This window comes from Diadema antillarum, unplaced genomic scaffold, assembly GCF_040938485.1.
Source record: "Diadema antillarum isolate AM-2024a unplaced genomic scaffold, OU_Dant_1.0 seq00000423_RagTag, whole genome shotgun sequence".
NCBI lineage: Eukaryota > Metazoa > Echinodermata > Echinoidea > Diadematoida > Diadematidae > Diadema > Diadema antillarum.
In genome coordinates, this window is record NW_027271406.1 from 680,119 (window position 1) to 706,972 (window position 26,854).

The 26,854-nt window shown below is 38.7% G+C and overlaps 1 protein-coding gene across 1 annotated transcript; it reads right to left on the reverse strand.

Moving 5' to 3' along the window:
• Positions 1-2,129: 2,129 nt before the first annotated feature.
• Positions 2,130-26,394, reverse strand: LOC139732446 (sodium- and chloride-dependent GABA transporter 2-like). The gene is made up of 12 exons (XM_071643304.1): positions 25,812-26,394; positions 10,801-10,932; positions 10,000-10,282; positions 9,129-9,261; positions 8,610-8,744; positions 7,967-8,070; positions 7,208-7,332; positions 6,741-6,853; positions 6,101-6,235; positions 4,955-5,158; positions 4,083-4,253; positions 2,130-3,511 (listed from the first exon to the last, which is right to left on the reverse strand). The coding sequence occupies exons 1-12, from the start codon at positions 26,026-26,028 to the stop codon at positions 3,305-3,307; spliced, it is 1,959 nt and encodes a 652-aa protein (XP_071499405.1). The 5' UTR covers positions 26,029-26,394; the 3' UTR covers positions 2,130-3,304.
• Positions 26,395-26,854: the final 460 nt, after the last annotated feature.

Sequence of the window (26,854 nt, forward strand, 5' to 3'; positions counted from 1 at the left end):
CCTGGTTGTTCATTAAAATCATTCGTTCGAGTAATTGATCCCATGAGTCTATGACATTTTGTTCTGAAGTTCAAGAGAAAGGTACTTGATGAACTATCTGGTCTTTGCAGCACTGATTTAACCCAGAGTGGTCAACTTGAAATAACAACTCGGTCCCCTTCTTCCGCAATAGCGACAAAATGTCGAAAAATTACATCACACTTCAAAACCCATTCAGTGAGGTATGAACTGAGTGAAATTGTGGAACGGTATCCATGGAATCGACCCTCTGTACATTATTTTACTCATCACATGTTTAAGTGACTGTTTTCCAGATGGACGTCACTATGTCTTTGTATTGATCCACTTTGTATTGATCCACGGTTATTTTACCCAAAGTTTAGTGAGGTATAAGGTGGTAATTTGGTATACTGGCAGTAGTTCATTCTGGGCAGTAATGGCTCACCTTAATCTTATATTACAAATATTTACAACACTCGTATCAGTATTCGATGCTCTGAAAATAAAGATGTTTTAACAAAGGGAAAATATGTATTTACAAGTTATATATATCTTTCTAACTTATACATCTTCTGTCGACATCATTGAATACTGATATTTTATGCAAATTGGTTATGTTCACAACAAAAACAGGTAATAAATACATCCAGATTGGTTGTCCGTGACTCATTTTATAAATTTCTATAACTATTTATATATGCATTCTGCTTTTTTTCTTTCTGAAGGAATGTTATTGCTTCTTGCTTGTTGCATTTTATATATTGCGGAAATATACACACAAATACATATAGGCATAATAACAGTAGGAAAACATTTACACTTATCCACCTATCTCTCCCTTTTCTTCTTTCTCTCTCTCTCTCTCTCTCTCCTGCGCTCTGTCTGTCGCTTGACTCCTTGCTGTTGTTGTTTTTTATTCTATTTGGGTACTTCTCGCCTTTTTAATTATTAACTTTGTTCTCAGTATTTATTTTTGACAAACACCTAAGCATAAAATGAGTAAAATGCAATTTTTCCTTTGACGCGTTCGAAGAGGATCGAATATCTTCATGTTAATGCAATTCATGCCTTTTCCTTCAAATATGAATGATAAAGCCTATTCTAAAAAATCATGATAATGATAAAATATGCACCCGGTCACAGCACTAAAGGCATAAGTTATTACATACTATTGACTCGAAAACTATAGGATAAATCCAATAAATGATCCATGCAGCGCGCATTTGCAATCTAACGATCCAAGCATTCGGAATCATTGAGCAGTACAGTATATGAATCAACATCGAGGTTGATTTTATCTGACTTTTTCTCATTAATTTTCTCATTTCATCCATGATAAGAATTATAATTATAAGAATGTGATGGATGCAATTCACCCGTTTGTAGGAAAAAAAAAGAAAGAAATCTTCCAGTTTAAGTGTTCGGTTATAGAGAGTGATTAGAGCTATCTACCATACTATGACATCACAGAATGTCACATATAATGATGCGACAATAGATAACAATATAAAATATAAGATTATGACAACGATAATGATAGTTATGGCAATAACGATGTTAAATGCTGACGGTATAATGCTAGCGAGTAACCATCCACACGATTTCATCACTATCATCATCTGCATGATAAAACGCAAAAATATGAACTAAGATAAAGATATAAACTCTAAGTAAGATCAGCATTGCGAAATCACGTTGCTCTCTCTTTCTTATTATTTCTAATGGTGCACAAGCCTGATGGTGCACGTCTTCTTCTAAGGACATGATTATCAAAAGAGGGGCCACGGCCTTTCCGGTAGTCCAACCCCTGTCTAGAATAAGGAAGGCAAAGTGAATTTCCAAACTTCATCCCTCTGATACAGTGTTGCTATGTTGACCTCCCCCTCCCCCCCCCCGAAAAAATACATCTATAAAAACGATACTCTGTCTTCATAATCTCATATCTGCAGTAAATGAGTGTGACAATGCCGTGTTCTTAATGGTAGTATATATAAAACAAATAGTATGGAAAAAAAAAAACTATGAATGACTTCAACCAATATGCGATGACTGCAACCAAACTGGTTGGTTTGACTTTCATATTAAAAGAGTCATGTGTTTCCTGACACATTTACACTACAACAACGCCAGCGTGAAACATTGTAAAGAAAAGTATACACCGCACATCAATGCTTACACGTGTCTTTCTTAATTTATCAGACTGCATGAAGAAGAAAAAATCACATCCTTTTTCAGGAGACATGGATAAACACAGCACCCATAATTTCTTCGCATCGTCTTCTACATTGAAGGGGCGATAATCCCGCAGGTCCTTTTCGTGATCAAATTGAGGAGAAACTTCGAATGAATCGAAAAGTGAGGCACATTGTTTTTTGTTTTTGGTTCAAACGATACATTCAGTGCACTCTCTTTAATTTGAAGGCAGTGTTATTTTGCATATTTCAGGCATGATTTCGAGCTCGGTGTGTTCTACACAAGGCACACGTTGGTTGCAGAGAATGGGGTTAAGCGTTTCGTAGCTTATTAATCGGTAAACGAATGTCTCGCGTTGGAGAAATTCTCACCAACACCGTTTTCGAATTCGGTTTGATCTTAAAGGGACTTCATCATTACAACAGACAGTGCCTGGACACGACCCAAGAGTCAAGTAAACAATGATTTAGAGAGAATTACAGCACTGGAGTTCTTCCCAGGATTCATTCGTGCGACGCAGCCTCTCTATACACTCGACGACATGATACCCGTCTCATGAATGTATAGACAATAAAAACCTATACATTGCATTGACACAAAACGGAGACTTCGAAAATTACGTCATTTGCATTTATTTTCGAGTTTTTTCTGTCCTTTAACTGCATTGGCACGCGTTTTCCGGTACGTCCATCTAAATTGGGTCTGAAGCAGCATATACCATATATAGGAGAATGAATCAAGTGACTATCCCTAGCAAACATCAGAAGCATTCTTCTCTTTTTCCAAAAGTAGACATTTCCACAAAAGCAGGAAAGTTACAAAAGTGTCTGTACGTTCTTCGATCGGACAGTGATACCTATAGTGTGCTCTTAATTCGGTGGCATGACGGGACGGCAGCGCAGGAATTGTTATCGAAATTACTAACCCGAGGATGCGATCATGGTAAGATGACGTGTGAAACGAAGCACCAGAGAACCTCTTTTGCTCGCCTAGTCCCATGTCGGCATATCCATGTAAGGAGCTGGATTACGTACAGTCCAATGAGCTGTCGTTGACTCTTCCCCATAATGCAATAGATGTGTGCGGCGTACTCTCACGTCGAGACCGTCCTTCATTCGTCACCACTGAAGGCAACGTTTTCGACACCGCCATTTGCTTTCTTTTCGTCTTCAACGGCCACATTGTAGATCGGTGGCGATATCGTGTTGGCATTCAACGAGTCCGACCCTTCGCTCCGGTTGCCTTCGATTGATATCGTCTGGTCGTCATCTTCCGGCTTGGCTGGTTGTATCCTGGGTGTAGTGATCTTGCGCATGCGCTGCAGGAGTAAACCAAGTGAAAACGATAGCTTATCATTTGGGGAAAAAGTCCTATCTTTTAAACACACACACACACACACACATACATAGCGAACCAAAAAATCGAAGCACTGCATGATGTACATCAATAGGGAAAAACAGTTATCAATTAAGAGTTATTCGTTGGGTAAGCCTTCCTCAGAAAAAAAAAGAATGAAAATGGAGAGCAAACATTCATGATGAAATATCACTAATTTAACTTGCAAATCCTTGATATCAAATGTTACAACTTGAATGAAGAATGTTTCTTGTCATCAAATTACAACATCGATGCTTGTCATGAAAGCATGAGGCACTTGAGAACACCAGGCCTTTCTTACTATCCTCGAGAACAACCATGAAAACTTACTAGTTCGTGTGCATGACTAATGCAGCTAATGTTTGAAATTCGATGTCGAAACGTATACATGAACATAACAAAAACAAAGACAAATCGGCGTTTGAATTGGTTTAATTGAATGTTATTTGATTTAGTTTACTATATTATGAATCACTAAGACCCCTGCGAAGATCGCTATCAATGTTGCATACCTCCATAAATGATCCTGGCGTGGTGAGGAAGATATAGACGGCATAGACGGGGACCCATTGCATCGAACAAATGGCCATGAGCCAGCCGAGGATTTCACCCCAGATCGGGTAGTAGTAGTCCTCGCCATACCTAGCTGGCTGGTAGTCGATCAAGCTGAACAGGAAGATGCCCTGTATTGGTTTAAATTGAGAGAGAAAAAAAATGAATACCGCCGTCACACAAAGCTCTCGATATATGTTTATATGACTTCATCGTTGGGTAAAATGGTATACTTGAGACACATGCAACTGATGGCATTAACCGTGATTTACGGAAACAGTTGCTTTAATTTGAAATCAAGTATATATTATAACTCAATAAACTGACCAATGTCACCCACTTCCTCGAGCCATTTTGATAGTATCCAACACATTACTTGATGATATCTCAACTATAATACAAGTCATGTCCGTGCAGACCAGAAATCGTTCTATCAAGATGTTATGAGACATAGAGACTAGACCAATTTCTGTAATTCAATGTGTACTGTTATAGGCAGAGTGGTAAAAGTTCGACAACAATACAGTAATTATTACAGTGAATCTTTTGGAACATCCCCAGTAACCCATTGGAATACGATACTTGAGCCTTTTGCCCCATTCTTGCCAACCACAAACTATCTCGCTTTCCTTCCTGTTAAGATCCTGTTCGTCTGCATTTCAACATGTAGACGATCGTGTTGCTAAAATATGTTTCTCTTTGACACAAAACAGGACTCTCAAATTGGTTGGACCTTCAATGTTTCCATAATTCCTGAACACACGGATAGAGAGTCTTCATGAAATAATTAACATCATCACGATAAAAACTTATGGTGATGAGGAGAACGTACCAAGCTAACAGCTGGAGCGAATCCAGCCCAGCAGAGTGGCCAGTACCATCCCGGTGTGAAGCCCATGTTCTTGCTGATAATGGAGTAGAATTTCTTGAGACCGAAGCCGTAGGAAATGATCACACACTCCCAGATGGTGACCCAGAGAAGACACATGCCGCTGGCGCCATAGGAATCCATGAGCTGGAAAAAGTACATGCCACCCTATGTAGGGAGAAAAATTAGGAAAAAAGAATCCCTTTACAAATTACAGTCTTGACATAGTGAGTCCATAGTCACATCGCCAGCATCCGCAAAGGTATGTTCGTTGGTTTTATCAACAATCGAAACTTATTGCCGTATTGTCTTATAATTCGTTTACATCACAGTTTCATTCGAATCATGCCTCCTTCGGGGAGCTATCAAAACGAGACTGACTAATGTAACACGCACAAATCGCATACATGTATTTATATCAGTACTTTCACTTGTTTGATGTGTAGCGACGAAGTACAACACCATGTCAATCATATTTACGAACGCAGTCATACAGTGCTAAATTACATGGCAGTGATGTCTTCCGAAAAAAAAATCACACACACACACACACACACACACACACAAATTGAATGAAACTGTGTAGTAGTGATCATTAGGATTGATTGTAATAGATGGACAGCTGTTTGAAACATTTTGAAATAAATGCAGATTATAAAGTTGGGGAGTCTTATCACATACAACCATGCGCATGGAGCATATTGCAAAAGTTTTATTGTGGTGCGCACAATACTCAGCAAATATTGATCTCCACTTGTTAATTGCGCTAATGATGTGTACATAGGTACCAACCAGTGTGTGCCTTTTCGATGTAAACTCCAATTAACCAATAAATGGGTGTGTGATTTGAAGTAAATCGAACTATCGACAAAAATATCCATTCAAATATGTTATCGACATAATATCATTGTGTGACTCGTTGATAAGTGCGCCTTCTGGACTTTGAATCGTGTGATTATAAGATGAGCAGAAGCAATCCCCACTTGGGTTGACACAAATCACTGTAAGCAACGGTTTAAGACAAACTCGGAAATGCACACACACCATCAATCATCAAAATTACACATTCAGGCAGACATATATAAATGTAACATAGATAAGTCTTCGTACCTCAGTAACGCACAGTAGTCCGAGAAGGAAATCGATGCCACACACTACAACGAGGAAGATGGCTCGGTTTTGTCGTAGATTGTACTGGGGAAATTCGTCCATGAGTGACGTCACCAGACCCTCCAAAATAGCGAACTGTTTTTGGCAGAAGAAAATAAATCGATAGCGCTTGGATCAGTATGTTACCATGTTATGCATTTCTTTTTATTTTGCTATATTTGCAGCTTTTGGCAGAATTGTTTGTTCACAAATAACCTCGAATCTAATCGTATTGATTGTGTGTTCTATAGAAATGTTGTTGTTTTAGAAATAAAAAGAAAATAAGAGAAAAAGATTCTAAAGAAATCATCATGGTTTATAAAGTGCGTCTAGGATATGCGTCTGGGAATGCGTCTGGGAAGCATTGAGTAGAAAACATTTTTTTTCATTTTCAGCGTCAATTTTAGGAGACATTTCTAATACGGGAAACATAGTTTCTAAGTGAGGAATGTTTTACTGCGGATTAGCCTATGTTTTGCTTTATAGAAATGTTATTACCTACTTTACTGATACAAATCTTGATTTTCAGTGAAAACGTGCATAAATCCATGCAAACGAAAAGAAAGTGAGGGAGACAATGTTATCTTTGATTCTTGTTTACCTGACTGTCTAGACCAAGCATGATCAGCATGGCGAAGAATATGACAGACCAGGCAGGCCCTCCAGGCATGTTGTACACAGCAGTTGGATAGGCCACGAAAGTAAGACCAGGTCCTAAAAAAGAACCAACAACGAAAGAAAGGGTATATTTTTGCTTTAACAATGAACCTAGTCAACTAAATACTGTAGGTGGCAAAAAAGATATGTACTACTAATCCCTCATAAACAACATTTTATGCTTAATCATAAAGCGTTATCAAATAATGAACCGAGTATAGATTTACGCTCAACGATGAAACGGCTTCCATTGGGAAACGTGTGACTAAAACTTACACGAAAAGAAACAACAACATACAAACATGTTAGGCCTACTGCTCACTGAAGAACGTTCGCACCTTTCATCACTTTGTATGAGCTGATTATACTCAAACCAAACTTAAAGAAATTAATCAATTCTTATTTTCCTACCTTCATCGACCACATCCTTGACCTCAACTCCCTGTTCGTGTGCCATGAAGCCGAGGATGGCGAAGATGACGAAACCGGCGAAGAGACTAGTACCAGCGTTGACGAATCCGACCACGAGTGTATCACTGAGGATGAGCGACAAGCATAATGGGAAATGTTGTTATTGCGTGTTGTCATTGTTTCATTTCAATCTGAGAAGATTGCTAGATAACCCATATTCAGCTGCAGTAGCTGGTCTTCCCATGGGGTCCAGTCAGGTGTAAGGCGGGACCACTTCACCGGGTTAAACGCCCTGCTCTTTGCGATGTATAAATGCAGCGGGATCTTTTACGTGCATGAATTGTGACTCTCTCACGCGGGACCTCCATTTTTGCCTCTTTGCTTGAGGGGACAGTATGATTACATACATTATTGCTTAGTGGGACCCGGGAGTCGAACCGGGGTCTTTTGGATCGTGAGGCAGACGTACTACCTGTCAATGCCTATATATACCGACTGGCCTAACTCGATCACCGCCCTCAATTAGCGTGCAGTTTAAAGTGTGTTCAATTGTTAACATTAATATTGCTATGGAAAAGTGGAGAGATGCATATGGAAGTTTGAATGCACCTCGTTTAATCAATCTTTAAGATTCTTTGAACAGGAAAAAGGCCTGCTTCTCTCGAAATATCTACAATACTTGTTTGAAACAGACGTCATATTTATTTTTTTTCTCTGTCTGTTAGGCTGTATGTAATGTAAGGCGTTTTTTGAACTCACATGAGGGCATTATTCCTGACTTTGTTGTAGCTTCCCAGTGAGATGAGAGAACCGATACCAACGCTGTAGGAGAAGAAGATCTGAGTAGCAGCATCAACCCAAACCTGTCATGTGAGAAAAACGGCGAAATGATTAGTAAGAGCAGGAAAGGGAATAATCCTATAAAAGCAACAAAAATAATAATTGATATTGTGATATTGATATCGATTTCTATCTGTAACTGATGTAGCAAGCAAAACAGTTGTATTTAGTAATCTGTGCATATGCCTTTGTACACACTCATATTGTATTAATGATGTGATATATTAATATTTTATTATCATATTATATTGTACTATATTATATCATATTATATCATATTATATTATATTATATTATATTACATTACATTACATTATATTATATTAAGTTATGTTATATCATTTTACATTGTATCATATCATACTATATCATATCCTAAATACATAAACATTACCCAATTATATTTTCATGAACTACGTAAAGTCAGATAAATCCTTAAAAGCAGTCACCTTATAGAGCATACTCACGAGCTCAGATATCTATGTAGATACAAAACATTATTGTCAGAATACCTTCATTTGGGCGTTTACACGCCAATAATCTTTATGGTGCTTATACTTACAGTTGGGGTTTTGAGGAGTTCCCAATCTGGAGTTACGTAGAATTCGATGCCTTTCTGCGCACCAGGTAGCGTTAGGCCTCGGATGAGTAGCGCAAAGAGAATGGCGTACGGCACGAGCGCGGTGAACCACACGATCTGCGATTCAACAGTATGTGAATATTAAATACAACACTTAAAACAGCCAAATTGAATGGTATCTAGCTAATTGCAGCTCACTGAACATAACTATATACACCTGAAATCTCCTTTTTTCGTGCTTCAGAAGAACTGTTAAAAGACCTTTCCTAATTAACCTTGTAAAGCGTGTACATGAATGACCATTATGATATCAATTTTACAGCTTGAAAGTTTGAAATCATCCAAGGTGTGTAGTGCAAAGATATGTATACAAATCTGATTGACAGCATGTATTATGTACACTATTTTTTTGGCACAGAGAAATTTCGTTTGATATGTAAGCGGATTCTTTTGATATTGCAGGGAATTCATAGGTTGGGTCTTATTGATATACAGGCCTACCTTTCCGGTCTGTTTGACACCCCTCCAGATACAGAAGTAAGTAACTATCCAGGCCAGGGCCAGGCACCCGACCAGATCCCATCTTAGACCACCGATTTCATCAATGCCATCACTGATTCCTAGAGCACGTTTTCTGCCGGGAGAAGAGTTAAAAAAAGAATAAGAAAAAATATAGTGATATTCATATCTGTTTGCAGTAGTTTCGAACTTCTCCAAGAACATTCATCAGTTTATCATGAATATTCTTGTAGTTGTAATTAGTTTTTCTGGTTTGATGTAATTTGCGCAGTGGAGACAGAAAGTATGTCACGATTGTGTATTGATTTTCGGGGAGATGTGTAGTCGTAAACTTTGTTAAGAAGGTAAACTTACAAAGGCCAAAACTCATTTCCTTCACTGGTCATTTGGAAGAAACACACGATGAATTCAGCATGTGTTTCTATCGTATGTTTCTTCCACATGGACAGCAAAGGAGAAGAATTTCGGTCCTTACAAGTTGATAGTTGAAAAACGCAAGTTTTCGGTACCCCCTACTTCACATTCATTGTTCTTTCACGAAGGGCGAAATGAAAAACTAGCCTTATGAGCTTGAACCTAGTGAGTAGGTCTGGATTAGCAAACTTGACGTAACGCACAGACTCAAAATCCTTTGGCTATTCGACAGGTTTGGACGCGGCAACAGACTGCTCCGAACACGCCGGGGCGTTTTCCCACACTGCATCAGTGTGCAACATTCGAATTGCCCATCGTTTGTACCTTAAGATTTCTCAAAATACACACACATTATTCTCATGAATGTGTTTTAAATCAGATAGTCTTTAGTCAATGGAATGGATTTGCATACGAGTTTTGACAGCCTTCAAGAACTCACTCCCAAAACTGCTGAGCGGGAGACTCGCTCACACTCCTGTTGAGGTAGACGACGTGTTCAAGGCTGCTGTCGTTGTAGCTGCAGAAGAGGTCCTGTGAGGGCGCTGTGCAGTTTTCCTGGAGAGCAGGGTCGAGGCAGTACTGATCGTTCCAACTGTTATCGCAGTCGCCCCAGGGCAGCTCGCTGGTGAAGCTGGAGAAGAGGTAGAAGAAGGACCAGGCGCAGATAACGATGTAGTACGTGCACATGATGGCCGCGATAGTGGCGCCCGCAAAACCAACACCTGTAGAAAGTTGAAGAAAGAGAGAGAGAGAGAAAAAAAGAGGGAAAACAATCCATGTTTAACAGCTTTATGGAGGATTCCGTCTTCTGGTAAACGGACGGAGGTGGATCGTGCAGCAGGCGAGCGCGTTTTGCCCACACAGGACAATTGGAAAGAAACGTAAATGATACTGATTTTGAAAAAAAAAATCGACAACTCTGAAGGAAAGCGATAGAGAAGGGTAAATTTCACTAAATAGAACAAATGAGAACGATCTGATAATTTCAGTGTGCTTGTCATGAGTGACTAGTGTTCTGAAAAGTGCATCAAATCCAGCAAATGACCTTTACTAATGTCCTATCACAAAGAAGCACACCAGGTACTGACTGAAACAAATATGCCTTCATCAGTCTTATAATAAGCTTAGTAAATACTCGAAAGCTACAAACTCGTCTCTTCAACAAGATAATGAACAGAAAATACTTCTTTCAAGGAATGTATGGCGACTTGTCGGTTATGAAACAAGAGAGGGCGCTCACCTTTCAGGACAGGGTAAATCTCCCAGACGGAGATCCCGCCCACCTGTAACATCTGACCAATGGAGATCTCGAGAAAGAAGACCGGAACTCCGCACAGGAACAGCGAGATGAAGTATGGGATCAAAAAGGCACCTGTAGCAAAGAGTCAGATGAAGAAATAATCATAATTCGTACCGGTTGATAAACCTATCGGTTGATAAACCGGAGTCTAGCACATTATGATTCTTATCAATTTTAAGTGACGATCTAACTAATGATCATGGTAACTCTCACTTTTGATACTCCATTTTATTCAAAACTTTCGCTATGAGACTCGACAGTTTTCGTTAGCAATGTTCGAGACTCGCCAGATGCCCTATATATGGGCATAACGAGTCAGTAGCTTTTATTTCTGCTCGTTTTTGTCAGAAGATTAGCGAAGAATTTCTTTTTTCTTGTTCTTGGCAGATTTACGACACGGGTGTTTCCATTTGCCCCCCCCCCCCTTGTGGCTGTGTGTTGGATGTAATGATTATATCTTAGCACAAACCAGTTGATCACCTCTTCTATCACTGCAATTTGTGATCAACATACTCTGCATTTCTTTGCTATTCACAACCATAAACGTTGAAACTTCGTTTCACATGAACTTTTAAAATAACAGTTTCTTTCATCCTGTCTGCTTTATTTGTTTTGATTTTCCATCTGACAGATGGCTGGATAGCCTTTATTCAGCTGCACTAAAGGGGTCTTCCATTATGGGGTCCACTGTCAATGTTTTTTTTTTTTTTCGACTTGCAGGCAAATGTAAATACAATCTAAAGAAACTGAAACGTTTCCCAAAAATAGATTTTAAGTGTACTTCAGAGTACATGGCGGTCAGTGTGTGTTTGTGTTTAAAAGGTGACAACATGCATTTGTGCATGGATTTTGAGCATGTGTACGTGTATGAGGGATTAACACAGACATGTTTCATCGCAATTTAGCAACTTTAAACAACGGCAAATTATTATAAGAGCGATATAATGGAGGTACAAGCAGCCTTAATCATGACGAAGGGATTCGGAGGTATGCGGATTAAATGCTTGCAAGACATTCATAGACAGGGTAGATGGATTCATGTATATAAGATTAATAAGAGAGTAGGATGAATTTAGGTGAATAGAGACAATGAAATAATTGAAGCTCATGTATGATAGAGACCACAAGGAAGAAAAAACGATGACATACAAGATACCACCTTAACTAAACAATCCGGTAATTAAACACCCTTCACTCATAACACACTTCGCCCTATCTAGTTTGCTTCATGGGTGTGTTTGCTATAGTTGTCACAAATACATAATGAGCAATCTATACCATTCCACGATAAATCCAAGATTTGTCGCTGTGTAATCTGTTGATTTATCAACTATACGTTTGAGAAGGGCGCAGATGTGTCGAAGTTGTTATCTTGGGTGAGCAAGATAAAACACATCTCATGACACTCCACGAAGTCACCTTCAACCATCAAATTATTTCAACTATGATGAAATAACTAGAAAAAAACAAACAAACCCATTTTTGGTCTTTCACTCTTCTGCGCGAATCAAAGTATATATATATATATATATATATATATATATATATATATATATATATATATATTCTTCTTTTTTTTTTTTTTTGCCATGCCAGAAATTGTGTCTGCTTGCCAACTCATACATGTCATGGTAAATTCTAAGTATGTTTTGATATATGCTTCAAAGACTAAACAAACTGATGAAGAGATATCGTGTGAGCGATTCAGTCGTTATCAAGCTGCGACCATCAGATAATTACTCTTAAATTGCCATGGCGTAACCACTTACTGTTGTTAGGGTGCAAAGTTTAAAGGTTCGGCATTTGATCAAACGTCGATTAAAACCTCGAATCAAATTACTTATTTGACACCTACATTATAATTATGTGTACACTTGCTTATTCTGTTGCATTAATTACAGTACATACAAACACGCACACATTAGAAATGGACAAAAAGAATTTTAACACATATACAATGCAAGGAAAAATATACGTGACATAATGATTTGAATGAGACATGAGAAGTGGTATCCTAATTTTGTATTTTTGTTTGTTTTCTCTTGTTCCGTATTCTCTTATTTATATTTGTATTATTAAAGACAGAAATGTATTCTTACATCTCAATAGTAATTGTTTTATTGTTAAAGCTTGCTCACATTGAAATCGTTATGTTAGAGAAGATGAATATGGAGCCTTTAATTTTGTTGTTGTTGTTGGTACAATGTCTGCTGAATGTATTATGGCAGTGATGACGATGAGGACTCTTGCTTTGGCTCGTTTGGGTATAGTCTCATGGCAGCGTAACCAAGGAGGTAAAAATGATGTACAGCTCCTTATCGTATACAGAACACGTCCTTTTGTACACCGTCATCTGCCGAAACTAACTGGTCGCCAAAGTCAAGGCATGCCCATGTCCGTCCTTAGGTCATATCATTATTTACTATCATGTAGCATCATGTGCCATCCTCACGAAGAGAAGGGAGCTATAAAAGTTACACCAGAAAAAGAGCAAAATGATGTCGACTCCTATAGTGTGTCTCGCCCAAGGTCAAGCTAGCAACAACAACAACAAAAACAAAATCATGCAGCAAACCAGTATCCCGACACACTATCGTACCACACGCCCCGTATACAAAGAAAGAGAGAATATGAATCGTGTGATATAACCTTCCATTGCTCCAGTTGCATTCCACGGTGACAGAGCATTCGTTGATATTTCAGGCATATTATGAACGATTCTTTTCTTCTTTTTTAACAAAGAGGAAGATCATTTGACAGGGTAATTTAGTCAAAGATGTCATGGATGTAGAACATCTGAATGAAATGTTATATGCAATAAACATGTATTGCTATAATCGTGCTGTCTCCGTTCCACCGAATCTTTGCAGGAATACCAACGATGTACATGATGTACATGTATCTTCTTGGTTTCTGCATTAATACGGTTGATGTAATTTTATTATGTAGATTTAGTAAGAGGGAAGAAAACACTGTAAGATATCAATAATTACCGCCCCTTCTCCCTTTTCCTCCATCTATGTTTTCTGCTTATTCTCATATGGCTCCCTCACTGACCATCTTTTTGAATCAGTTACATATCACCCAAACATGCATTTCTAAAAATGTGTGTAAGTGTATATTTGTGCGCCTATTTTTGTGCACTTGTACCATGAACTCCTTGAAGACTGCATGAGAATGTCGGCCTGGCGGAAGAGAGAGAGAGAGAGAGAGGGGGGGGGGGCAGGGGAGAGAGAAAGACGGGGAAAGAAGGGGGAGGAGGAGAGTAGAGGAGGAAATATTTCACTAAACCTGTCTGCATGGTCTGAAGATGATGTGAGACGGAATGTTTCTGACACGACTGGCTCCAAATAAACGCCTCTGGCTCTCACTACCCGTCCTCCTCCCCCTCGTTCCCGTCCTTGCCTGGGCTTCCCTCGCACTCCTCGTGATCAAATAAGGCTAAAGAGGGCGGAGACCCAACAGCCCCCTCACGAGGTCAAAAGGAGACTACGCACACTGACGTCATACGCGCCTAGCAAGAAGCCGACCCCTCTTCTTCCATCAGAGCAGGGAGTATGTAATAGCTCCTTGATCAGAGCAAACCAATCGACACTCATGAGTACATGGGTATAATCATGAGTTGCGATTAGGAATATCAACTCAGACAACAACGCTTGTTGTAGTCGTTGCGTCACTGCAGAACATTTTTGCTCTCTTGACATAGTGTTAGACCTGTGTGGGTTCAATTGGCGCTGTGACGGATTTAAACGGCAGATGAAAGTAATATGATAATGTGAGATTATATCCTATACGAAGCAAAACAAAAAGACCCATGGCGCAGTTTTTTTTTTATATTATTGTTTTAGATTGATTGCGACAAAATGCGTGTACACTGTACACAAGTTACACGAACCAATTCGACGCAATTGCTACGTCGGTTGTGCGTCAGCTCATACCGTGTAACCATCGCTAAACGAAGTATGCATGTCAGTGATGGTTCCTTAGCCTTATGTGGTCATGATATCAAGAGGTTTCTTCAAGTCATTTACAAAATATCATTTTTTCCTTCTTTAAGTGATGGATCTACAGACAGCCACAAACAGACAGACAAACACACAGACACACGGGCACACACAGAGATTTGAGGTCGACAGTGCGGTGCTAAATTTTCATTGCTGTTTATTATTGCCTTATGTTGTCATTAAGCGCTTTCGTGAATCAACAGTTTAAGACGGGAGATATCTCAAAGCATATTTATATGAAATTGCTTCAGTTCAAAAATAATATTAATCTCAAATTGTTTTAATGTATCTAAGCACTAGAGAACACTTTAAGATGTACTAGAAAATAAGAACATGAACAGTCATTATCATATTTTAATAGGGAAGGGATTCTAGATTCAAATTGTTGGAAATAAACACACTTCCGTATGCCATAGTATACGTTTTCTCTGAGATTTATGAAAAGACTGAAAATTTTTGCTTTCTCGTAGAGAATTTGATAAGTAGCAAATATATATATATATATATATATACAACACACACACTCATATATATATATATATATATGTATATATCTCAAAGTTAATGCAAATATACCTGACATTTCAATAAAAAGGTGACTTGCATTCCTAGCCTCATATGGACTTTGAATGGAACTGTTGACAAAAGGCCCATCAAGTCTCTAAAATTACGGTAAACACTGATAAGTACATCTGATATCTCGTAAAGATCTCATTAGGTCATATGATTTCGATGTTGCAAAGAAACAGTTTACGATAAAAACCTACGGCTATAAACTTGCAGTGTTAATTGTTGTCAACTACATCTGTGCAGCTCTCAGCAATATAATTGTAAAGAGTTGTTGTTGTGAAATTTTTTCTTTATATCATGCGGTCATCTGTCTTACAACTTGCAGACAAGCGTCTCTTTATATCATACAGTTCCTACCTCCCTGGTCTACTCTTATGACACTATATTGTTTGATATTTATATGCCAGAAGGGACAAGCGAAATGTAAGCTTTGTTCAAATCCCCTACCACGTATATGCTCCCCTGGAAGCTTTCACGTTATCCCAAGTACTTGCAATTGAACTAAAACTGCGACACGCTATCACGTACATCGTCTTCGCAAATGCGTGGCCCCCGTCTACGAAGTCAGCTATATCTTTGACTACCTCTTCATTTTCGCACAGTTGGTAATCCATAAATCCAGAGAGATAATTGACAATCATCATTGATTGGGAGATTGTAGTTCCATCAACCCCCCTCTGGGAGAGGGGATCGCAGTTGTGGGATTCTCTCAAAAATCTTGCAGTGTTTTCATTTTCGTCCCCTGCTCATATACTCATTGTGAATGTCACTTTGTCGGAACATGCACGGGCACCAACTGAACGACAAAGACTTGTAAGACGAGTGTTCGAAACAGGTAAACACCATACCCCTAATGGGATTATGAGAAGGAGACTACTGGTGCTACGATATGATTAGCTCCTTGTGAGTGTGTTTTACAGGTTTTCTACTATTCCACCTCCAGTAACAGCTATCTCTTCCATTTCACTCAGTTTCATCATTATGAAAAGAAAAAATCTTGTAAGTCTTTGTACGAACTATGGTCACAAGAAACAAATTATGACGGTATCCTTTGGTGCATCAATTGCAAACTAGATTATTGCTTTGTTGTTGGTATTGTTTCTACTGCCTGATTACAGGGCATCAATTGGAGATATCATAATTCAGACTTGAATTTAAGAAAGGTTACCTTTGGATTTTGTCTTATTTCTGAGATAAGGTTAGCACTTAAGTTATTCCTCAGGAAAATTCGCTTCCGATACGTATAGTCATGGTTTTATTTTGAACTCCCGTAAAGAAGAACTCTCGAAGATACAGCGCAAATTCAGTGCATTTCCTGTCATTTTCCTACTCTTTGTTTGATTGAGTTCATCAGACAATTCGATTTTCTCAGCGAGACCTAGAACTGATCTCGAAGGAGGGTGGGTTGATTTTTTTTTCAGTGAAAGTTATTTGGAACCGAAGTTCCTCAAATCAAATTATATTATCGAATTCAGCGATTCAACGATTCCCCGTCCCACACCTTATTCCTGAGAAGATACAAACGACTCATCTTGGTTTGGCAGAATTCTGCACATACCTCATCATCACTAGTGTGATGGATCGTTCCTTTTTTGTTATTTTTTTTTAAAATCATATTGTGCAAAAGGAAACAATAGCCAGTTCAGATGTCCCTGCATAGAAGAGTTCCAAATTAGGCTATAATCAAATTCTTCACTGCTGTCCAGAAAGGAAGTATCAAGAAAATGTATCATGAAAATAAAAATGCTTTAGAATTATTAACAATTAATCTTTAAAGTATCCTAAACTAATCGATAAGAATGCGGACCAAGTTAAAAACCTGCAAACATGCAACACACTACTCTCGATGTGTTGTGCATTACTATTTCAACATCGTCATCTTAAAGTACTATTGACGCTGTAGGCAATTTAGTCGCCACTGCATGGCTCTGGAAGGATTTAAGTAAAGGGGATAATATCCTCTTACTAAACCTTTTGTGGGCTTTAAGTGCTGACTGGCAGTAGAAGCCCCATAGCGTTGCACACACTGTCCAAAGTCCCTGGCACAGAAAGGCTATGGTAGAGTTCTTATATGCTCAAACAATTTAACCCATTTCCAATCTTATCCTTTTTCTTGCCACAATACTTGCGAGTGGTTGCTTGCGAAACAGAATATGAGTTTATTTGCAAGAGTAAAGTCCGAACAAAGAAGAATTAAGTTTGAGGTGAAAACATCGTTTCATTGCCCGCTCCAAAATTGCTGGCTCATCAAGATTCCATCGAAGAATTTGAGCCAGCGGTGGTGGGAAGCTATACCTTTTATGATGGGCTATCGGTGGCAATTTGAAATGAACTTCAAACGGGAAATTATGTTATTCGGTCTCACTGCTATTCATCCTCTTCTTTCTCTCGCTCTTCCGGTTGGAGTTAGGTATCAGGGACCCTGTTTTATGAAGAGTTATAATTGATAACATAGTTGATTTCTATCAATAAGTTTATGGCAGCCTGTGTGGTATAAGGGAATTTATAATCGATTATATCTTTTGATAAAACGGGGCCCAGATCAGTCTTAGATAACTTCTGAAGGGGAAGGGAGTTTCAAAATCAGTGCTCATAACTCAATTATTGAATCGATCTTAAATCGTTTTTCATGTTCTATAATATACCTATCAGACTGTTTTTTAATTACATGTTTTATCTCGATTCAACTTTAAGTTTGGTTGAGGGCTAAACAAGTGACAGGAGGATATTAAATTCTTTCTTCTGGAACCGTTTCATTTTGGTCGTCTGTCTTCTCAGCGTCACCGCCTAATAACGCAAGCGAACTAATCAGGTTGTAATTGTCGCATTGTTCCATTCAATTAAATGTCTTTATCATGAGATTACGGAGAAGACCTACATGTATTTGTGAGCTCGATAAGCCATCTGTGTTCCAGACTATTCACATAATGCTTTGAGGACTACCATCTTAAGATTTTGTGCAACACAGTGATTACGAAATGCATTCTACTTTTCGGGAGGTTCTATGAACAAAAGGACTTAAATTAATGAGGCATACTCCCATTATATTTTGTAAGATTAGTTACGGGCTAGGGGTCAAATCGGGTTGCATTGAGGGCAAAGTTCGACAAACGCCTAGGTTAAATCAAACACAGTTGGTGTAATCACAACCAAGAAAAGTTACAGCCCTTAAATTCAAATATTTACTAAGCCTCAATCCCCATCCCCGCAACAGACTAATTAGTCACAGAAAGGCGCAATGGGTTACTCATTAAGACTATTAGCGACATGTCAACGTTGCGAACCTGCATGGGAGAGGAATAACTGTAAAACGAGTCTGGAAATGAAGATGTTTTCTCATTCATTGCCTTTCATTGATGGAGGAGAAAAGCATAATTGTTTCGGCATCTTCCATCATTATGAGAAATAGTTCGATCGTTTAATTCTGTTCTCAAGGATTTGATAATTACCAATAAAGATGAACACATTTTAGTGTTTAACAGGCTGCGCTATAGACGTCTTTGACTACATGAAGAGACGTTGACATTTCAGATTAACAGCTGAAAGAAACAATTGAGATAACTCACAAAGCAGTATGCGTTCGTAAAGTAATTTCATTATCAATGGCGACAAAACACAAATGATTGAGTGGTTGTGATGACGTCGGTTGTCCACTACAGTGATCATCATGGTGCGACATGCATAACCTTCTATCTGGACAATACTTCACATTCCTTTTGTCAGGGGTTGCCAAAATGTATCTTGAGTATATAAGAATCGCTCATTTCGTATATGATGCTGCATTCAAACATTACTCAGGCGTTAATCATGCTCATGTATAACATGATGAGATAGTAGAGATCGCAGTATGAAATGGCAATATCTACCTTTGATCATCACAATACATTTACCATTGGAAGAATCGATTATCTCAATGTCGCAATGATTGGAGAATATCCTTTCAAAGGTGGATACTAATCATTTTCAATTTCTTATATCTTATGAAATCAGAACTGATCTGTATATTATGATGATGGTGAAGATTTGAAGCCTACCTGATCATGAAAACGAAAAATCTCGTACATTCAAATAAAAAGAGTCGCCAGTTGACAAGTTACACCAAGCACCAAGACAGTGACTAGGATAATGAATTCATGGACTGACGGATGAAAGTGCGTTGCACCCTTTTGTACTTACCTTAATTGCGCTTAACATGTTTTCTTTTTGCAGTGAATTGTGAAGCAGAACTATCATTTGTTTATTTTGTGTTGTCTTGGTGACTGAAAAACTTCTTCATGTTGTGCCTATATCTTATGATTTTTTTTAAATATAAAAAAAGCATTGTGGAGAAGCATTTTATTGGAAGACGTTGTTTTCATAACTGTGGGAAAAGAGAAACTGTAAGTATAGTAGTATACTCTGACGTGAGGAAAATGAACTGGAATGTAAATTCATCCTTGAATTTGTTATCTTAATGAGAAATCTAGAGGAAACAATTATATGAACGTATAGGCAAGGTCGGGTCTCGGATCCAGCGAAAGTCAAGACTGCTTAGAACGTTAAATTTGATGAATTTCGATAAAGCGATGGTACTACGTTCTGATAATGAAAGATTCTCCGAAATGGGGGCTTTGTGAGACAATAGGAATGTTTTGACATGTTTGTAGGACCTTGAAGTCTTTTCTCCTAGCTCATGTCGGCTTTTCAGTTAGATTTAATTTGTCTCTAGCTGGCTATTATACGTAACCAACGAATTTACTTGAACGAACAAGAACATTCGGTCAATAAGAGGACACTGCACAGTCTGGTCTTTTGAAATTGGATAATGATTTCTAGATTTTGACGTAATCAAAGGAAATGACATGAACGGAGGGAAAAGTTTATTCTATTTCTTTTTTTGTTAAGACGATAACCTGTGTGTGTTTACATGCCGAATGTCCTTGTATGAAGAGCAGTGATTATAATTTTGTTATGTGTTTACGCTACTAAACTCTTCATGCTTTACCTTGGATGAAAATCAATCAAACTTTCAAACATGGTTTGGGCATATATGCCATTTAATCAAATTATTCTAAATCGTAAATTGCATTTTTTTTTCATTTGCTCCTATTTGAAGGACAAGTCGTTTTATATTCAATATAATTTGTCTGTGAGGTTGTATGCACGACAGACGTGCAGTTTAGTGTATTCCTTCTTTTTCTTCTTATCTCACGACCTGTCGTTTGTCGCAGTGCCGCCTTGATAGCCATTATTCATTAATTGACTCGTTACTGCAGCAGTCATGTTTCCGCCGAAAGTCAGTAAAGACGTGCGATGAAGAGTAGGCATAGTCACGTGATGACTAGAATGGCAGACAGCGAGATTATGATATTTGTGAAAAAAGAGAGCTTTTTCATTCATTTAATGGCGCTCTGATAAATTGACAAAATCTTTGTTTTTCACTAACATTGCTTCAGGGTTATTGTCTGAAACACTTTTGAAGCCTAACTCACAAAAGCGTTTAAAATTGAGTTTTGTTGAGACTGATAACTTGCTTGCTCCCTTTCATATCGAAAGCGAGATTATAGTCGAGTTTTGATATTGTAGATTTTTTTTTTAATGCAGGAAAATGACCTTATGAGGTTTACAGGATAGCCGAGTGTCAAATGTTCTTTTCATGTTGCTAGTAGTACTCTACAACATCTAAAAGCGAGACATTGTACAGTGGACTCCCGTTATAACGAAGTCCTCGGGACCGGCAGTTTTCTTTCGTTATATCGAAATTTCGATATAACCGAACAAATAAGCAATAAAAAACATAGACCGGACAATGTTGCGGCCGGCATCTTTACTTCGTTGTAACCGGAAGTTTTGTTATAACAGTGTTCGTTATAACGGGAGTGCACTGTACAAAGGCAGTTATATGAAAGCTGCAAAACATAACGCAAGAAGGCAGAACAAAGGTAAAAAAAAAAAATCCATGGCGACGGCATCGACGTGCTACCAATATTCAAGGAGGGATTGCGCCCCCACTCTTCACCTGTCACGCAAGTCATGCGTAGCGCGCTTATGAACGAGCGTGAAGTGTGACCCTCAACATGCTGGGCAACTCAAGGGTAACTTTTCCGGCAATTTCTGGGAAGTGTCTTTACAGTGTTACTACCCGCATATTCGTCGCTAATCAAGAGGACCGTTAGATGTAAATGTGTAGACAGGAAGATAGATAGACATAAACAAACAAACAAACAAACAAACAAGCAGAAAAATGGACGGTGCGTTGTGTAGTACGCGCTCTACGTGAATTGTGGATGTCGGGTTATGTTCTTCCGAAAGCAATTTACTTTCTTCATAACAAAGGTTCATAAACAAACAGGTAATGGCCGAGATTCAGTTAAACTCAGATGATATTGATATTCAATGGATTGACTAACAGACCACAGCCCATATACAAATGAACGTTATCTTCCATTGAGCTTTAAACAAACCACAATTTTATCTTCAAAATCCTTAATATGGCTCTTATTTACTTTGTGGTGCATGGTTATTCTCAATATACACACACTCTTCCTGAGTTTATACACTCCTCTGAAACAAGAGGGTGATATTGATGACATTCATCGCTTCAGTGTTGTTACGAAATAGACAATTCCTTTATTGATGTGTATATTTTACTTTTTCATGTTTTATATCAATTTGTATCAATTATTGTCACTGTATTGGAGGAAAGAAGTACTGGATATATAAAGAAGTAGATCAAAACCAAATGTGACGTGTAAATACGATTTCGAGTACAAATTATGTGCGTGTGTGTTGGTCTGTTGATGTGCGTTTGTGTATGATGTGTTTTTGTTGTTGTTAATGTTGCGCGTTTGTGTTAATTTGGAAAAATATTTCATAATCACATCTCATCGCCCCTCCCCCTACCCCCCCCCCCCCCCAAAAAAAAGAAAATAAGAGGATATTATTTTGACAATATTTCAGCCGCCATCGACCTGCCCATATTGATTCTCTCCAAACCCAGCTTCCCTATCATCGAAAAAGGCTAGATTGTACGTGTGAAGATGATGTGTCATTCACACCGTAACATTACTCAAGCGTTGCCCCGAGCAACGTGACCATCAACTTCTCAATTATGACGCAATTGTCAACAGATTCCCTGGTGTCCTGACGAATCGGATAAGGTATAATCAAATTTCCATGCAGCTTGTATTCATTTCTGCTTACCCACTTTGAGGCGTTTGCTCGACATGCTAGACTTTTAAACTTAAAATGTTTGATGACACAACACATTGCCAGCAACTTGTACTCATACTTACGGCTAACGGTCTACCCTCTCTTTTATAATAACGTAGTAAAAACTAAGTGCATCTTACGTCCATGAAAGTACAAAGTACTGATGTTGTCAATCTGGTTTGAAGTCTATTTTCTCTGCAATAAGGATTGTCGATGCGAATGTTACCATTTCCAGTGTGTTCATTGATGTAGAGTCTACAAGAACGTTTTAGCAAAGGAGGTTTCACATAGTTTAGCCGTCTTGATAGAAATGGCTACAAAGTTTACAGGGAATTGACAGAAAATATATTCAATGTCGGAAAACTTTAATTAAAGAATGGCCACTGGTGAATCAAAAGGTAAACTCGTGGTCGCCGCGCTCCATCTTTTACGAATGGATGGTAAGAAATCACTGCAAAATTAGACACGTATGCGGGGACAGCGAATTGGGAGGACTGTGAGGGGCGTGGCAGCATCCGATGAGGAACACGAGTTTCTGGTGCACTTCCCGTAGTTTTGTTACATAATCTTACGTGTTCTTGTGTCGGTCTGGGGAAGAACTGGTCTCTCTTTGGCTTTTAATCACCACCTGTCTCGGCTTTTCTTTGAGAATTAGTAAATTTGACAGTTATTTCCACTCATACGTCGTGTTTAAGGTGACTCAGCGGCCCCACTGATGAGCAGAATCAGGCTTGAAGGGTAATGTGAGATATTGTTATAAACTTGATTTCTCCGGTATGAAATGGCTATCTTGGACCATGTTGCATAAAAGATGAGATCAAACATAAGTCAGAAAATTAAACATAACTACGTTCTGATTGGCTGATATCTGACTTGTGATGTTTGATTGCGACTTTTGCAACATGGCCCAGTTGTGTTGTGGTAGTTGACAGGTGTATTTCAAGAGAACCTATCAAAAAGTGCCATTGGACAATATTGCTGATTAATCACATTCAATTTCAAATCATGTGGACAAGTAAGAACTGAAACAACAACAACAAAATAATCAAATAGGCCTACCTACAAAAGTGGATCCTTCTAGAATCTAACTGTAGCGATATGATGGTATGACAGAGCGTGTTACTCCCGCGGGGTGATCAATTTTGTTATCATATCTTTCTCCATCACCGTGATCACCTTCTCGGTCAGTGCTAAATGTCAACAATTTGTGCCTTTAACAGAAAAATGTTACCCGCACTTCTAATACATAATAAATAATTCTTACACTTAACTGTCAGAATGCAATGGAGCTCCCAGTTTATTCTGGTTTCTGTCTTATGAAACAAACGTTTATGACCTTTCACAGCAGGTTGTAGGTTATGCTCAATTACCCTTGTTCAACCCTCAATGCATCGCCGGTATGATGGATTGCCAAGCGTCGTGGCTGCCAGCAATTACTGGCAATAATAAGCATGTACGTTTTCTGTCCTCGTGATGGGTTAAATAATGATCAACAACGGGAAACGAGGTATTCTGATGCTCCTCTATTGACAACGCCATCAACAGTTAGTTTTGATAAGACATTGATCCATTAAACCATTGTCCCTGATTGTTTCTAACACTCGGTAGGAGATCGGTTCAGTTGCCAAGTATACAAACACCGCCGAGAGTGTACATGCACCACGCCCTACAGCCCTGCTGAGTGCGCCTCGGCTCGCCGCCGGTGTGTTGGCGCCACGCGAATAGCTCCAACGCAGGTGTCTGCGTCACACCTTCAACTGCTCTACCAACCCAGGGTGACAACGAACAATAATCATACCCCTCAACCATTACCTGCGCATTACAACCTGTCGTTTGACGAGCTCATCTGTATTAGTCTCGATGTTGTTGCTGTTAATACCAACCCAATGTTGTCATATTTCTCCATTCTCCCGCCACATTCCTAATCGACATCTACTACTAGTATCTCCCCCCCCCCATTTTTCCCCCTAGCATGTCTGTGCTGTTCGGTAAATTTGTGCAAATTGAATACCCTTGAATTCCGATTTTGATAATTTCTCAAAGTATTGCACCCGATGATGTAGATTCAACAAGAAAATGCAAGTTATATGTCTCAATTCTTGTCATTTGTGTGTGTGTGTGTGTGTGTGTGTGTTTCGCAACTTACACAGGCAGAAACAAGTCATGCATTCAAAGTATTTATTCCCTCTAGTGATCTTCTCCATTTTATTCAGAGACTGCCCGCTAATTAGACATATTTTAGAATCATGGACTCTTTTGAATGATAAATTGAACACCTTTTTTTTTTTTTAAATAATCAACTTTTGCAAACATTTTCCCTTAAAAAAAAAAACCCCGGATAAAATGACCTCAAAGACTGGAATGAAGATAAAGATCAAATTGACTTGACATGAGCTGTGGAGATATTGTGTTGAATATAACACAACATAACATAATATAACATAACATATCATTCAGTTTCAAAGTTAGTTTGTTTTTGTTGCTTTTTTACTTTTATACGTAACTGAATGAGTTGCATTAGATAAATATCGGTGAAAACGCCTTACTGTCAATGAAACAGGTCTTGTTCTAGTATATTCATTGTGGTCAGGTTTTCTTGTTTGTTTCGTTCCAGTGACAAGTTATGTGCGATTGATGATTTGCAGGTGAACACGTCTAACTGTTCCAGACTCATTTCCCCAAGGGCTATTGTATGTACGAATAGCCTAACTGGTATTTCATGCACACTAAAGTTCGATGCTTTGACGAAAATACCTGCATAAGGAGTTGAGTTTGTTGTCCCGTTGCGCAGCTGTTCGGATGTTATGCGGACAATGTCGCCGCATGCACATACCCCGCCGGATCGTACATTATGATACAAAATGTAATTCCAAGGAATTACACGCAGGTTACTGTACAGCTTTAGTGCTAAAACATGAGACTAATGCGAGTACATTAATGTCTTTGCTTTTTCCAAAACATTGAATGAATTAATGAAGGGCTGAATGGGTGAATAAGCGAGTGCTTGATTGAAAATGCGGATATAATGAAAAACAAAGTCTTGCGCTTTACACACTACGGACGACAGGACATGCCAAATATCCACGAGGTAAACTTTACTTGTATTGTCACAATGTGTTAATACACTGTATGTAGTTAAGACAGCTAAAACGATACCATCATCAGGAATGATTATGTCGGACTTACCGCCACCATTTTTGAAGACCAGGTAAGGGAAGCGCCAAACGTTTCCGAGGCCGACAGCGAATCCAATGCAAATCATGATGAAGTCCATTTTGTTTCCCCATCCTTCTCTCTCGACCTCCTGAACCTCATCATCGCCCTTTTCTTTCTTGTGATCGCCTCCTTTCTCAATCTCCCTCTCCGACATTTCTAACGCTTGTTTGTCCGAACTCACCATCATGAATTATTTTTATTTTCAGTCTCTAACCACAGGAGAACAGAAAAAAGAGTACCAAGCCCTAACAGGGATGGAATAAAGAAAGAGCAAATCCTAGCGGCTAAATTTGAGCGACGATCGTCAAGATCTGATAATCTTTCTCCTATATAAGCAGCCTTGAAGTCCTTTCAGGTTTTCAAACGAGATGTGAAAGGGATGAACGTCCCAAAGAGGCTTGTAGCAGCAAAACAGACGAGATCACACCGTGAAGGATTACAGTGAATATTTTCTGACTGATCGTCAGAAGTGAAGAAAGCTCCAGTGACTATCCTTTCCAGTTACATCTGATTATCAATCTACAATCTAGCATCAACTCGCTCAACGTACACACGGGCACAAGCGACTTTTGCAGTGTATGTAGTGACTGTGCGCGCGCACGGGGGTCACCAAACTATGCTTTATCACGTGCCTTGTTAATATCGATAGCGATGACAGCATGTCGAGTCTTTGAACAAATTCAGCAGGAACAGCATTAAATTCAAACAGAATAACGTGATGCTGGGAATAAATGTTGTTTTGATATGCAAGTAGAATATCACATACAGTTATAACACTTAGTGAGTGGGTCGTTAATTCAAAATTAAAGGAACCTGGGGGGGGGGGGGCATTTCATGAAGCATTTTGTCCGAAAAAGTTGTCGGACAAAGTTGGTCTCAGCCAATCAAATGCAAGGATATCAGTAGATTGTAACAGTTTGTCAAAAAAATATTCGACCAAAGTGCTTCATGAAATGTCCCCAGATATCTTTAGACATATTTTAACGACCGTCTCAAACTTTGTCTAGTATACT

Coding starts and splice junctions, on each gene's coding strand:
- LOC139732446 (XM_071643304.1), bottom strand. CDS start 26,028: ATGATGGTGAGTTCGGACAAACAAGCGTTAGAAATGTCGGAGAGGGAG. Junction 8,745..9,128: donor GTGTCAAACAGACCGGAAAG/GTAGGCCTGTAT, acceptor GTTGAATCGCAG/ATCGTGTGGTTCACCGCGCT. Junction 6,236..6,740: donor TGCTTGGTCTAGACAGTCAG/GTAAACAAGAAT, acceptor TGCCAAAAACAG/TTCGCTATTTTGGAGGGTCT.